Source organism: Mustela nivalis, assembly GCF_964662115.1.
Source record: "Mustela nivalis genome assembly, chromosome: 3".
Classification (NCBI taxonomy): domain Eukaryota; kingdom Metazoa; phylum Chordata; class Mammalia; order Carnivora; family Mustelidae; genus Mustela; species Mustela nivalis.
Genome location: NC_139022.1, coordinates 116,256,032 through 116,271,343, shown reverse-complemented (window position 1 = coordinate 116,271,343; position 15,312 = coordinate 116,256,032). Strand labels below are relative to the sequence as shown.

Here is a 15,312-nt window from a genome sequence, read left to right as displayed (position 1 = left end):
GCTACCAGCCCTATTCCATCACCCACTCACAACACTTGCAAAGGCTTCCTCCTGCCAAGTGAAGGGGGTAAGAAGTGCACCGCCCTCCAGCCTTCCTCCTGACTCCCTGACACCCCATAGCGCCAGGCTGGGGTGCACCTGCGGAGGGATGTGGGAGGGGCTCCCTTTATAGTGTGTCTTGCACACAGGTGTGGAAAGTTATTTTGGGAAAGGACTCTGGGAAATCAGGCCAGAGGTTTCTACGGGGCACTCATGGGTAGGAGGGCCGGGTCTAGAGTACGGGAGGCTGGGAAGCCTCTGGACTCAGAATCCCAGCCCATCACGTAACCCTGCCTGCAAGAATCTTCCAGGGAAACTGGTCTCATCTGCAACTGCCCTGTGCACAAATACAGGATGAGCTAGCCACGTCCAGCATTTATTTTGCCCGTGCCGCCCCGCTGCCTAGCTGTCTCGCTAGGTGCCCTGCTTGCGCAGACCCTTGATCAGTTCATGCACCGTCTTATTGAGGATGCCCCCGTGCACGCCGCGCCTGCCCATGAGCACGAGGAGCACGCGCGGGGTGTGGCCGACGCAGACCGCGCGCCCATCCAGACCCTTGGTGCGCGCGTCCAGAACTCCATCGCCCTCAGACAGCAAGTGGTCGCGGATGACGCAGCAGCGGCGGCCCGCCACGCTGAGGCCGGACAGCAGGAAGGTGCGCCGGTCATGCCCTGTGAGCACACCCACCTCCTGCGGCGATATGGCAGCCAGAAGGCCTCCGGGGCGCGATGCCCACACGCAGCGATTGTCTGAGTGACCCACGATGGCCACGTCGTCAATGCGCTGGTCACGCAACACCGCACTGATATAGCCCTTCCAGTCTCCCATTCCGGCTCAGAGTGCGCCCACCCCCCCGCGTCTGGCCGCACTTTCCCGGGCTATCTGGCTGTTCCCGGTGCCTGGAACCCCAGGCACTGTGACGCTCGTTGGGGGATGGGGGGTTGTGACACTGAGGCATGGCGATGTCACAGAGAGGCTGCATGCACTGGAGAATGTATACGTGGAGCGAGGGGAAGGCGTGGTGAGGTTGGAAAGTTAGCCTAAAAGAGGAAATCGCGTCCTCCATATAACCCTTGAAAAGCTAACTTAATTGGCTCACCACGCACAAAGTACACATGGGTTTAAGAACAAAAAGAGCAAGTCTGGACAGCTAGACCTCGCAGCCTGGTAACCATTCAAACCCCAGAATCCCCAGTTTGGTTCAACGTTAAGGAAAATCAGACTCTCCTGGAAATCTGTTAAACAGATTGCTGGGTCCCAACTCAAGAGTTTCTGATTCAGTAGTATGGGAGGCAGCCAGAGAAAAATGCGTTTCTAACAAGTTCCCCATTGATGCTGCGACTGGTGGTCCAGGCACACTTTGAGCCCCACTGCCCTAGTGCAAGTTGGTGGGGGAAAGGGGTATCTTCCACATTGCCAGCTCTGAGTCCACACCCGTGTTTTTTTTTTTTTTTAAGATTTTTTCTTTATTTATCTGACAGTGATCACAAGTAGGCAGAGAGACAGGCGGAGAGAGAGGAGGAAGCAGGCTCCCTGCAGAGCAGAGAGCCCGATGTGGGGCTCGATCCCAGGGCCCTGGGATCATGACCTGAGCCGAAGGCAGAGGCTTAACCCACTGAGCCACCCAGGTGCCCCCACACCCTTATTTTAATGTTAAGCCTTTCTGGCCCTGGTTCTCCTCTTCCACTGCATATGGAATCATCCAGAGAGATAGAGAGATACTGATTTAATTGATCCGAGGTAGATCTCAGGCATAGGTTCAAAAAGCTCCCCAGATGATTCTGGTGTACAGTAGAGGTTGAGAACCTTTGTTCTAGAAACTTCCAATGTTAATATTAGTTTCAAACAAAGAGTAAATAATATGGAGTCAGCTTGCTCAGGGCTTGGTACACAGTACCGCTTAGTAAAAATCCACTGGACATGAATCTCTAATATCTTGTTTAAGATCTCAATAGATCCTGTTCCCTGAGGGGTGTGGAGAACTGCATGGGTTTACTGTCTTGGCGTCTCCCATCGGGGCCCCTGCAGAGCTGTGCCTCTCAAGCATTTTCAAAAGTACTTTATTGAGTGCCTACTCCAGGCCTGGGGCTAAGAGGAATGGAACACAATCCCTGCCATCCATAATCATGGGCCAGCCACCCTTCCGTTCCAGAATTGCTCAGGAGGGAACAACGAGTCCCTGGACGAGTCTCAGGAGTTGATGTGCTCCTGGATCCAGGTCAGGTAGCTGGCCACGTCGGTGTACACACCTGGCTTGTAGCGGTCACCACAACCCGAACCCCAGCTGATGATACCTCGCAGGATGAGCTGGCTCTCTGTGGCATCGTCTTCACACACTAGCGGGCCCCCAGAATCACCCTGGGTCGGGGACACGCGCCTCAGCACCCTTGGTCTGGGGTCTGCACTTGACCAGGTGGAGGAGGGCGCCAAGCCCAAGCCCGCTCAGGGACTCACCTGGCAGGCGTCCGTGCCGCCCTCCAGGAAGCCAGCGCAGAGCATGCCGGGGGTAAAAGAGGATCCGTGCACTTCAGGGGCGGAGCAGCGCTCCGAAGGGATGAGCGGCACCTGCGCTTCCTGCAGGAAACTGGAATATTCCCCCGCCCCTGCGAACCAAGAGCGCGTTCCTCACACTCAGTGCGACTCTGCTTGCCGCCCACTAATTGGCCTCTATAGCAGCAAGCTCGTGAAAAAGAGAGTTGCTCTTAACACCATTTTATAGACAAGAAAATTGAGACCAGAGAGGACCCGGGATTTGAATGCACGGGGCGGAGCAGGATTGCTTTGGAACTTCCCCCCAATGTCTCAGAACAATGCTCGCCAACTAGCGAACCGACTGCCCCAGCGAGGCCGGCATTCTTGGTAGCTCTTGCATCGCAGTGCCCAGAAAGAACCAAGAGAAAGTGTGATTCTCTCTGTACCCCTTAGGAGACGCCCCCACCAAGCAGTGAAGCCCAGGCCCTGGCAGGAGGGGAATGACTGCAGAGACAGGGGCCCTGCGAGTCCTCCCAACCCACCAGGTCAGCGCCACCTGTCCCTAGTGGTACCCAAACTGCTGGTTTCTCTCGCCTACCCCAGTGGCCAGAGGTGTCCCTACCAACCCCAGCCGTTCTGCCTACCCTCGAACTGGTGGCCCCAGCCGGCCACCTCGCAGAGCGCGGCCTCGGGCTCGACTGGGCTGGCAGCGCCGCTCGGCAGGCACACCGGCTGAACGAAAGGCGACAGGAGCGCGCAGTGGCCGTCCGTTGTCTCCTGCAGGCGCAGCAGCGCTAACCCAAGCGGGGAGGAGGGTGAGACCCCAACGCCAGGACTCAGAGCCCTCCCCCACACTTTTCCCCTGGTCGCCGCCGGGGCGCCCCCACGCACCCAGGTCGTGCTGGTAGGTGATGGGCGAGAAGGCCTCGTGCAGGCTGTACGCGCGCACGGCCAGCGTCTGGCACTGCTCACAGCTCTGGTTATGGCGGTCCTGGCCGAGCACCACCGTCAGCTCCTCAGGCGCCGGCCTGCAGGCGGAGGGGGTGCGGGGGGTGGGGAGCGTTCTCAGGGCATGCCATTGACCTTCTGCTCCTGAGCCCTTTGCTGGGTTTCAGCTTCCTTCTGGGGTGCTGGGGAAGGGTGCGGGGAGGTAGGGCAAGGGTTGGGGCGGGGGGCGCGCGGGAGCCGGGCACGTAGGAGCCAGGAGCTGAGGGTCCGGGCGGAGACTCGCCGGTTCTGCAGGCAGTGAGCTGCCGTCAGCACCCAGCAGGAGGCGATGAGGCTTCCCGCGCAGAAATTGTGGCGCCAGTACAGCGCGGCGATGTAGGGGTGCGCCCCAGGCAGGGCCACTAGGCCCCCGACGACGCGGCTCAGAGAGGACAGCCGTTTCCGGAGCCGCTGTCCGCAGCCCGAACTGGGCACAGAAATGGGCTGCTCCGGCGTGGCGCCCGAGGCTGTGGGAGCAGCTCAGGCTGAGTGCTGGGAGACCCACCAACGGCTGGAAGGTAGCTCGCCGTGCACCCTCCGATTTCCCGCCCCTTCCCAACTACCTGCGGTCGGGGGCTGAGGCTTCTGCAGTGCCAAAAGCGAGGGCAAGGGAAGGTCCGGGTGCCCAGAGGGGACCCGGCTTGGAGACAGTTTCTGAAGAGCCGCCAGGTTTGGGGCCCGGCACCGTGCCAGGCGGCAATATTCCCAGCTCAGCCGGTCGCCACTCCACACGAAGCACCACGGGCGGGTGTCATTGTCCGGGTTCCTACAACCGCGGTAGGGGGCGCTGTTAAAGCGCGAGGAGCCGCAGAGGGCCCTGGGGCAGAGGGGGACGCCCTACCCGCCCCATCCAGAGCACCGGCAGAAGGCATGGTTGCCCAATCCCCAGTTAAGCTCTTGCTCTGCAGTCACTTTCTGATAGGTGGCCTCGGAGGCCCACGGTCGACACCGGGCACCCGAGAGCGCAGTCGCGGCTCTACCGCGGTAGTCCTGCCCGCGGCCTTCGTAGCAGTGCGCCTCAGTGTCTGGGGAGAGAGGAGGCTCCTTGCAGTCGGGAGGGAGGAGGTATGGCTTCCCACCACCCTCTCAGCCCCTTTCCCCCACTCACCCGACTCCCGCTCCCGGAGCCCTTCCTACCTGGGGACGGAGCTTCTGCGTCCCCCAAGATCCCGACTCACCCACGACTCACCCACGTCGCACATGCGTCCAGCGTAGCCAGCGGGGCAACGGCACAAGAGGTGGCCCTCCGCTTCTAAGCAGCTGCCCCCGTTGAGGCACGGGTTGGTGTGGCAGACTGGCAGATGGAGGGCACTGAGCCACCTCTGGGCCCAAACACCCCACAGAGAATTTCCCTTTCCTTGGACACGCCACCCCATTTCCTAACAGCTGCTCCTCCCGACCTTCAGCTTTCCTCCCAGGCCAGTTCTCGAACCCATCCACTCACCCTGGGTGGCCAGCAGCTTGCAGTGGGCCTCAGGACCCTTGCACTGGCACTTGGCCACACCTGCTGGCTCGAGCCTATGCCATATTTCTTTCTCGTGGAAGAACTGAAGAAGCTGAGGCTCAAAACACTTCTCTGGGGACAGAGGAGCAGGAGCAGTGGTCTCAGGAGAGGCTGGGATCTTGCCCAGTCCCTGGGGATCCAGAAACCAGTAGGCCCAGGACTGCCCTATTTCCCCAGGATCCTCTCCCCTGACTTCACCATCTCCTTACCTCTCTCGCAGTGCTTCCCAGTGAAGTGTTCTGGACAGATACAGTGTGGGCCATGTGGCATGTTCACACAGGTCCCTCCCTTCTGGCAGGGGCTGTGTTTGCTGCAGTGGTCTGAGAGATGGACACAGTGAAAGGAAGAGTGGAGAGCCTGAGTCAGACAGCTGGGGTCTGGGGGGCCAAGTCCCTACCCAAACCTGCTTGTCTTGTGACCTTGGCACTCCCAACTTTCCATGCTTTAGTTTACCTACCTGCAAAATGAGGGAGGGACGGGTCTGGATGGGACCAAAATACCAGGTGTATAGATGCTAATGACACCCAGGAGAGTAACTAGTGGGGAGGAGAGGGCCCCGGGCCACCCCAAAGGCTGTGTGTAGCACCTTGCACTTTCTTGGGCTCCAGGCAGTATCCCCATTGCTGGTCCTGCTCGAAGTTGGGGGTGGTAGCACACCTGTAGAAAGAGATGAAGCTTCCCTCCTCTGCCTTCCCCTGTCAGAGCCCCTCTCTCCAAGCAGGCTTCCGGGGGCAGAAGGATGGGCAGGCTCCATCTTCCACAGGCCCCGGCTCCCACCCTTTCTGGGTAGTCTTACCAGGGCCGGGGGCCGGGCCGGCCCCTGTGGATACATTTATGGTACAGCTGCCGGTTGTACTGGAAGGGGAAGTAGCAGGGTTCCCCAGTGACCGTGAGAACTGCAGAGATAACACAAGCCCTGATGATGTTCCCCCTTCCCCACACTGCCCAGGTGCCACCCCTCCGGGTCTGGTTGGAAAACAGGACCCTTGAGAAGATCTCTGTGCCTTCAAGACTGCATTGTGCATAAGAGCTTCAGCTCTGCAGTCAGACAGCTGGAGTGGACTTCAATTTCACCACCTACTCGCTCTGTAACCTTGGGCAAGTCTGCAGCCCCAGGTCTAGAAGAGTGCTTGCCACCCAGTAGGCACTTAATAAATACTAGTCGACTGCAGAAGTCGCTTGACTGCTCTGAGCCTTAGTTTCCTCCTGTGTAAAGTGGCAACGATAATAATATAGTTGACTCTTGAAAAACCCAAGTTTGAACCACACAGGTCTGCTTATAAGTGGACTTTTTGCAATAAATACAGTACTACAGATGTGTTCTCCTTATGATTTTCTTAATATTTTCTTTTCTCTAGCTTACTTTATTGCAAATATATATTTTTTAATACATTTAATATACAAACTATGTGTTAATTGACTGTTTACATTATCAGTAAGGCTTCCTGTCGGTAGGCTACAGTAGGCTATTAGTAGTTAAGTTTGGGGGAGTCAAAAGTTCTACATGTATTTTCTACTGCACAGGAGGGAGGGCATCAGCTCTGCTAAGCTTGTGGTTCAAGGGTCAACCATACGGTTGAAGAGCTTCAGTTTTGCAAGATGAAAAAATTTTCTGGAAATGGAGGGTGGTGAAGACCAAGTTAAAAACAGCATGTCAAATGTGAACCTATTTTTGTACAAATATATTTACATATGCATTAAAAAGAAATCTGGAAGGACATGCTCCAAAGTTTGTAGGAGTGGTTTTTTAAGAAGATAGTGGATTACAGAGGAATTTTTTCTTCCTTTGCATTTCTGTAATTTCTAAAGTTTTTACAATGAAAATATTACTATTATTATTTTCTAAAACTGTACCCTCAAACCTCTCTATTTGCCATATTTGCAAACCTGCCTTCTTGCACAAATTTATATGTATTCCCAAAACCAATTCTCAAGATGCTTTTCTGGTCATTCATAGACATGCACAGAACAGTGAAAAATGTGAGGTGGCTGAAACACATTCCTAGCTGAGGGGAAACAAGGTAATGCTCTGCCTACTGTTTCAGCTCTTCTCCTGTAAAGAAGTGTCCTTTAGGAGTGCCTGGGTGGCTCAGTGGGTTAAAGCCTCTGCCTTTGTCTGCCTCTGCCTCAGAGTCCTGCGATTGAGCCCTGCATCGCATGGGGCTCTCTGCTCAGCAGGGAGCCTGCTTCCTCCTCTCTCTCTCTCTGCCTGCTTCCCTGCCTACTTATGATCTCTGCCTGTCAAGTAAATAAATACAATCTTAAAAAAAAAAAAGTGTCCTTTGGGACTCCTGGGTGGCTCAGTCATTAAGCGTCTGCCTTCGGCTCAAGTCCTGATCCCAGGGTCCTGGGATTGAACCCTGCTTCACTCTAGGCTCCCTGCTCAGTGGGGAGCCTGCTTCTCCCTCTCCCACTCTGCCTGCTTATGTTCCCTCTCTCGCTCTTTCTCTCTCTGTGTCAAATAAATGAATAAAATCTTTTTTTTTTTTTATTTGACAGAGAGATCACAAGCAGGCAGAGAGGCAGGCAGAGAGAGAGAGGAGGAAGCAGGCTCCCTGTGGAGCAGAGAGCCCGATGCGGGACTCGATCCCAGGACCCTGAGATCATGACCTGAGCCGAAGGCAGTGGCTTAACCCACTGAGCCACCCAGGCGCCCCCAAATAAAATCTTAAAAACAAAACAAAACAAAAAACCAAAGAAGTGTCCTTTTATGGCCTACTTAGAGCCACATTTCTGAAATCTTGTACTTCTGGTAGATGCTTTTACTGTTGAAAATGGCCCGCAAATATAGTGTTGAATTTCCTAAGTGCAAGCAGGTCATGATAGGTCCTACGGAGAGTGTTTCTGGGTGAGATAAGCTTTGTCCAGGCATGAGTTACAGTGCTGCTGGCCACGGTTTCTGTATCAATGATGTAACAATAGATTAAGGAAAGCGTCTTGAAAGAGAAGCACACATAAAACGAGATTTTCTATCGACAATTGATGAAAATGCCGTGACTGGAGCTCACAGGAACCTCATCTTATGTTTCCTTTAGGAACAGCCATTCAGTATTTGGTAATTCAGTGGTCTTGGTGACTTTACCTAACATGACAACCAGGAATGACAGGACTTGAAGATCTACTTCAGAGAAGGGTTGTGAAGCTTACATGAGATAATATCTATTGAGCACTTAGCATAAGGTCTGGCCCATAGTATGTGTTGAATAAGCATCAGCTGCTATTTTGTTTCTAAAGGCACAGTGGCACCTGCTGAGGGCCAAACCAGGAATAGGAGTAAAGGAGAAAGTTTTAGATGGACCTTTAAGATGCCAATGGGATGGACAGAGAGGAGGAGGACCTCAGGTAGGTGGTTAGGCAAGGGCAGGGCACCTAGGTTGGCTCAGGCAAGAGAGAAGGAAGCAGTTCAGCGGGTTGCAAAAGGATGAGGAAAGGAGGCAGAGGCAGGCAGTGTTGGGTGTGGGGGGCCCTAGTGCCACACTGAGGAGCTGGGCCTGGCCTCACTACACAAGGGTTACCAGGGCAGGGTCCACAGGATTTCACAATTCTAGGCAAATATTGAGAGCCAGGAAGAATGAAGGCAATGGAGAGTTGTGGCCTGGCTTGAAGGGGAGAGATGCAGACATCCCCCTTTAAAAGAGAGCTTGGTAAGTAAAAGCTAATAGAGTTTAATCATTAACCAGGCTGCAATCTGTGGGCCGAGTGCTTCACAGGGATTAACAACTCGTTTCTCGTCCACAACCCTAAGAGGTTTTACTATTACCAGCCTTTATGGCTGAGGAAACTGAAGCTTGAAGAGGTCAAGTCACTTGCCCAGAGTCACCCAGCACATAAGAGATGAAGCCAGGGTTAAGAGGCATTTAGGTTCCGGAGCCCTGCTCTGATCCTTCCTTGTTCATCAAGCCCCCCGGCCTCTGTGTGGCATGACTGATGCCCGTGAAATGTACAGAGGGAAGGGGAGGAAGAGGAGAGGCTAGGGAAATGAAAGACGATGGGAAGGCACTGGACTGGGCACTCAGACACAGCTCAAGGCCTGCCCTCAAGGAGCGCACAGTTCACTGGGGGTCCCCAGTGCCCATGGGCACGAGCCCTGGTGCACAGTAGACACACTGGTTTGAATGCCAGCCAAAGTGGAGACAAAGTGAAGAGTGCCGGGATCCCTCTCCTTGCTCCAAGGGCCCAAAACTGTTCCCCAACATGCTCATTCCCACCCAAGAGTCTCTTAGGAAGTGCAGCCAGGGTACTTACCCACTGTGTGCTCATCCTTTCTGTGCTTATGCTCCTTGGGGGCTTTCCAAGGTGGAATCTATAAGGGAGAGAAGAGGGCAGAGAATTTTCCCAGAAAGTCATAGCCTGCCTCTGATCCCATGCCAGTTCTCAGCTTCCTCTCACGTCTCAGAAATGCAGAAATTTCCTCAAAAGACCTGGACCCTTCCTCTCCCCCTTGTCTCCTCAAGGTCCCTTCCCCCAGAAATGAAGTCCATGTCTTCATATCCACCAGCTCTGGCTGTCTCTCTCTCTTTCTTCCATCTGGGCCTTATGGGTTATTCCCACCTTTCCAAACAGGCCTGCCAGTCACCTGGACCAAAAGGACATGAGTAGAGGCCAAGGCTATGATAGGAACCCCCAGGGCTATCCCAGCACAATCCTCCTGGTTCCCAAAGCCCTCACCAAAAGCGCTGACTCCAGGCTTCCCAGCAGGGACCCCAGAAACAGCAGAGCCCTCATGGTGTCTGTCTGTTAGTCCAGCTGCTTGCCCAGGAGTCCAGGTCAGCAGAATTGGTCAAAGGTTCCTGAGTCCTGGGACGTGGAGATTGGCCAAGCCGCCCTCCTGGGCCTTGCAGGGCACAGGCTGTTTGTGGAAAGCCAAGCAGAGCAGCTTTCTCACTAGGCTCCCAAGGGCGGAAGAGCTGGGATTTACAGTGTGTGGATAGAACGACGAGGAGCTGGTCTCCCCATCTATTTCACAGATAGTGGGAAGCAGGAAGAGGGACCTTATGTTTCAGGTCCTCCTGAGGGGAAGTTAAAGAGATCGAGGAGAGGTTTCCTATTTCAGTGATCTTAGAGTCCATGGCAAGTAAATTCATATTCTATTGCTGCCAAAAATTAACAACAAACTTTGCAGCTTAAAACAATACCCATTTAGGGCGCCTGGATTGCTCAGTGGGTTAAGCCTCTGCTTTAGGCTCAGGTCATGATCTCAGGGTCCTGGGATGGAGCCCCACAATGGGCTCTCAGCTAGCAGGGAGCCTGTTTCCACCCCCCTCTCTCTGCCTGCTTCTCTGCCTACTTGTGATCTCTGTCAAATAAATAAATAAAATCTAAACAAAACAAAAAACAAAACAAAAACCAATACCCATTTGTTCACAAATCTGTAGGTCGAAAGTCTGGCATTGTGTGCCTGGGCTTTCTGCTCAGGGAATCACAAACCTGATCAAGGCCGAGTTCTCTGGGAGGTGTGGGGTAAAATCCACTTCCAAGGTCATTCAGATGATTGGCAGAATTCAGTTCCTTGCATTTGTAGGACTGAAATTCCAGTTTCTTTGCTGACTGTAAGCCAGGAGCCAGCCTCAGGTCCTAGAAGCTTCTTGTATTTTTGCCATGTGGCCTCTTCCATCTTTCAAGTTAATGACAGATAACCTCCACCATGTTGATTCTCTCTCACTTTGAATCTCCCTTGCCAGTTAGAACCCCATTCCATTTAAGGGCTCACCTGATTGGGCCAGGCCCACCAAGGATAATCTCATTTTAAGGTCAGTTTATTTGGTACCCTAATTACATTTGCAGCATTCTTCTACACAACATCTAGATTTGTGTTGGGTTGAATAACGAGGAGAAGGTATGTATTCACCATGGATCCTCGGGACCATCTTAGAATTCTACCTACCACAGAAAGGGAGCCAAGAAATTAAATAATCCCATGAGAAAAATGCCAAACCAAGAGCTACTACTAAGAAGTGCAGTTGGAGCTCAAGGAAGGGAGATAGGGTGGTATTATTGTTTCTCCTGCTCAAAAACCATTTACTGTGGTTTAGGAGTGACACCTGAATTTTCCTTTGGGAACCAATCTGCCTTCATCCTCAGTTCTAGGGCTTCCAGCTCTACCCTCAGTTCTAGGGCTGGCCAGTCAGACAGCATGGTAACTCCAGATCACAGCCATTAGTTCAGGGATAAGCATATACATGTTTGGCCAATCAGACTCTGCCTTGGGACTTTTGCCAGAACTTTTGGGAAAGAGACCCTTTCTTCCCACTGGTGTCACCAGGAATGCAAGCCCGGAGATGTTGTTGGCCATCTTTGTCACTGCTTGAGGAGAGTCTGCCTGACAACGTAGGCTACGCACAGGAAAAGTGAAACAAACAGGGAAGGAAGGAGGGAGGGATGCTGCGGGGGTCAGATATTCCCCGTCGAGCCTCACCTCCTGGTATGCATGCTTTGTATAGTCTCTTCCCACACCAAGTCAGAGTCAGAGCTGTTCTTTGTGTCCAAGAGAATATGGCGGAAGCCCCGGTCATAAAAAGGATTGCGGTTTCTGCCTTGGTTTCCTGGATTGCTCCCTTTAGGAGAAGCAACTACCGTGTTGTGAGGTCACTCAAGCAAGCCTACAGAGAGGCCCATGTGAAGAGAAAGTAAAATCACCTGCCAACAACCAAAGCCAGTCTGAATGGGCCACTTTGGAAGTAGACACTGCAGCCCCAAATGACATCTGGTCTGCAGCGTCATGGCAGACCTTAAGCCAGAACCATTCAGCTCAGTTGTTCTGACTTCTTTTTTTTTTAAGGTGTAATTGATTCTTGAACTTCAGAAACAGTGAGAAATGATAATTGGTTGTTGTTTTAAGCCATAAATGTTTGGATGATTTGTTACCCAGAAATTGATAACTAATACAGATGGACTGATTCCTAATGACTCACCCCATCCCTCAGCTGAGGCAGGAGTGGGAATGTGATCCATACCTAGCCAATCAGAACACTGCCTCTCTCTGCCCTCAGTGATTGGCTCAAAAGGAGCACCTGACCCAAATCAGACCAGTCAGAGGCAACCCCAGGATTTTGCTGGAATCTTCAAGATAGAGGCTTTCTCTTCCCATAGAAGTTGCCTCATTGGGGTGCATGGGTGGCTCAGTGTTTGGCTCAGGTCATGATCCCAGGGTACTGGGTTGAGCCCCACATCAGGCTCCCTGCTCAGCAGGAAGCCTGCCTCTCCATCTCCCACTCACCCTGCGTGTGCTCCCTCTCTCGCTGTGTCTCTTTCTGTCAAATAAATAAATAAAATCTGAAAAAAGAAAGTTGCCTCATTCATAAAAAGTGAGCATGGAGCTGCTGGTAGCCATCTTTAACATCTTAGAGAGTAAACTTGAGAATAAAGACAATGCAGATTGAAAGCAGAGTAAAAGTCAGAATATGGGAAAGACAAATTTTAAGTGACACTATTTGAGACCTGGGATCCAAAGACACATAAAATCAGAACTACAACCTCTTCTTTTCAGTTACTTGAACCAATAAATTCCCTTTTTTTGCCTAAGCCAGTTTTAGTCATAACCAGAAGTCCTAACTGTTGCAAGACTTCATGTATTGTTACCAGGAAGTTCCTAAAACAAAACAAAACAAAACCTCTCACAATCAATCTGTAAGTCAGTAGTTTTAAGTAGGGAAATAATGACCATAGAAGAAGGGACTGGAAGAAAAAAACCAGTAGTGAACTTGAATCAGAAAACCTTCAGTTCCACCTTGGCCACTGATACCCACCCCACAGTGTGACTGTGGGTCAGGGGCTCAGCTTCTATTAAGCTTTTTCAATTAAAAAAAAATTTTTTTTAAAGATTTTATTTATTTATTTGACACACAGAGAGAGAGGAGGAAGTAGGCTCCCTGCCTAGCAGAGAGCCCGATGCGGGGCTCGATCCCAGGACCCTGGGATCATGACCTGAGCCGAAGGCAGAGGCTTTAACCCCCTGCCCCAAAGCTTTTTTTATTTTTTAAATTCAAGTTAGTTAACATATAGTATGGTATTGATTTTTGGAGTAGAATTTAGTGATTCATCACTTATGTATAACACCCAGTGCTCATCAGAACAAATGGCCTAGAGTCCATCACTCATTTAGCCCATCACACCACCAACTTTCCTTCTAGCAGCCCTCAATTTGTTCTCTATTGTTAGGAGTCTCTTATGGTTTGCCTCCCTCTCTGGTTTTTTTTTTTTTTTTTTTTAAGATTTTATTTATTTATTTGAGAAGGATACAGAGAGAAAGAGAGAGAGAGAAAACATGAATGGGGGAAAGGGGCAGAGGCAGGGGGAGAAGCAGAATTCCCGCTGAGCAAGGAGCCTCATGCGGGACTCAAACCCAGGACTCCAGGATCCTGACCCGCACCGAAGACAGACCCTCAACCGACTGAGCCACCCAGGCAGTCCTCCCTCTCTGTTTTTATCTTATTTTATTTTTCCTTCCCTTCCCCTATGTTCATCTATTTTGTTTATTAAATTCCACATATGAGTGAAATCATATGGTATAATCAGATGATATTTGTCTTTCTCTGACTGGTTTATTTTGCTTAGCCTAATACACTCTAGTTCCAACCATGTTGTTGCAAATGGCAAGATTTCATTATTTTTGATGGCTGAGTAATATTCCTGTGTGTGTGTGTGTGTGTGTGTGTGCGTGTGTGCACACGCACGTGAGGGCACGCACCACACTTTTTTTGGAGAGGAAGAGAGAGAGAGAAAGAGAGAGAGAAAAGAGGAGAGGGAGAGAGACAAACTTAAGCAAGCTCCACCCCCAGTGCATAGCTGGATGCAAGGCTCAATCTCACTACCCTGAGATCATGACCTGAGTCAAAATCAAGAGTTGGGGGCTTAACCAACTGAGCGACCTGGGGGTGCCCCCACATCTTCTTCATCCATTCATCAGTCAATGGACATTTGGGCTCTTTCCATAATTTGTCAGCCTCTATGAACCTTAACCACCACACCTCTCTAGGGAGGGAGGGACACTCACTGCCTGGCCAGCTTGTTGAGATGGCTGAATGGGGATGCACTTGAAAGGGCAGAGCCTGGGGGCACCTGGGTGCTACAGTCCTTAAGTATCTGATCCCTGTTTCTAGCTCAGGGTCCTGATCTCAGCAGAGTCTGCTTAAGACTCTCCCTCTCCCTCTGCCTCCCCCCAACCCTGCCCCTGCACTCTCTCTCAAATAAATAAATAATAAGTCAGGAAGAAAGAAGGAAGGAAGGAAGGAAGGAAAGAAGGAAGAAAGGAAGGAAGAAAGAAGAAACAAACAAACAAACAAACTAGCAGAGCAGAGCCTCGCATATGGTTAGGACTCAATTTACAGAAATTTGCGAAGAAACTTTCCCATATAGACACACTTCCCCTTCTCAGCAGTTTCTACACATCTGCCCCAGTTCTTCCTGCACATCTGGATGTCTTCCAACAACTTATATTAGAGCAGAAAGGCACCGTTCTCTTGCCCTGGCTTCCATCTTTGTACAGCTGGTGCATGGGTCTATGGGATAAGAAGTCAGAAGCCATCAGGCTCCTGCTCACAGACCTCTGGATACCCACACACAACACCCCACTTCTCTCTCACAGAGACTTGGGGCATAAATTTCAAAAGGTGGCAGAACTGCCTGTTCAAAGACGAGTTTAGGGGATCAGAAAGTACCTCCTCAGTTGGTTGCACCGTCTTTCTCCGTTATTCAGGCTGTCACCACGGAACCTTTGTACAAATGGAAGCCATTCCTTCTTCCAGACTAGTGCTATCTGGCAGAACTTTCTGTGATGATGGAGATATTCTCTGTATTGTCTATCACGGTAGCCACACGTGTCTATTGGATCTCCTCAAATGTCACACCCTAAGACCATTATCCCCTCACACTTTAGTATTTTGTATTTTAGTATTTTGTCTTAATGTCCTAATTGCACTTACCACTCTGTGACCATCCTGTTTATTTACAGGACTAACCTTTACCACCCTTCTAGCATGTAAGCAGAGAGCTTGGCTGACACTACTCTTTTCCCCAGCACTGTGTCAATGCCTGGCACAAAGCGAGGGCTCTGAATTTTTGGATGAATGAATGGATAGGGATCAGAGAAACCTGGCTGAACTCGGCTCTGCCTTACTCTTACTCGCTCAGTTTAGGCAAGTCTCCGTTTTGTGTTGTGTGAAGTGGGAGTGGAGGGAGTAGGATGTTGGCCTTGTTTTCTTCCAAGCTTCTGGCCTCTAGTCAGCTGCGGGACTTCTGGCACTTCTGTTCACCACCTGTATAATGGGTTGTGAGCTCACCCCAACGTCTCAGGGTGGTAGCGCTGCCTTATA

At 51.4% G+C, this 15,312-nt stretch overlaps 2 protein-coding genes and 1 long non-coding RNA gene across 4 annotated transcripts; 1 reads left to right on the top strand and 2 right to left on the bottom strand.

Moving 5' to 3' along the window:
• Positions 1-407: 407 nt before the first annotated feature.
• PFN3 (profilin 3) lies at positions 408-933 on the bottom strand. Its single transcript, XM_082723277.1, has one exon. The coding sequence runs from the start codon at positions 865-867 to the stop codon at positions 454-456; it is 414 nt and encodes a 137-aa protein (XP_082579403.1). The 5' UTR covers positions 868-933; the 3' UTR covers positions 408-453.
• A 1,150-nt stretch (positions 934-2,083) lies between these two features.
• On the bottom strand, positions 2,084-9,811 carry F12 (coagulation factor XII). Of its 2 annotated transcripts, none has more exons than XM_082724165.1 (14): positions 9,671-9,811; positions 9,248-9,305; positions 5,799-5,898; positions 5,589-5,659; positions 5,212-5,322; positions 4,943-5,074; positions 4,688-4,792; positions 4,340-4,523; positions 4,062-4,264; positions 3,743-3,965; positions 3,403-3,539; positions 3,156-3,305; positions 2,494-2,642; positions 2,084-2,397 (listed from the first exon to the last, which is right to left on the bottom strand). In XM_082724165.1, the coding sequence occupies exons 1-14, from the start codon at positions 9,725-9,727 to the stop codon at positions 2,230-2,232; spliced, it is 1,848 nt and encodes a 615-aa protein (XP_082580291.1). In that variant the 5' UTR covers positions 9,728-9,811; the 3' UTR covers positions 2,084-2,229. The 2 variants fall into 2 exon arrangements, with proteins under 2 accessions (XP_082580291.1, XP_082580292.1); XM_082724166.1 differs by having other exon boundaries at positions 4,358-4,523; positions 9,671-9,810.
• LOC309861355 lies at positions 3,802-6,318 on the top strand. The gene is made up of 2 exons (XR_014309894.1): positions 3,802-4,016; positions 5,952-6,318. It is a non-coding gene; the product is annotated as an uncharacterized lncRNA (long non-coding RNA).
• Positions 9,812-15,312: the final 5,501 nt, after the last annotated feature.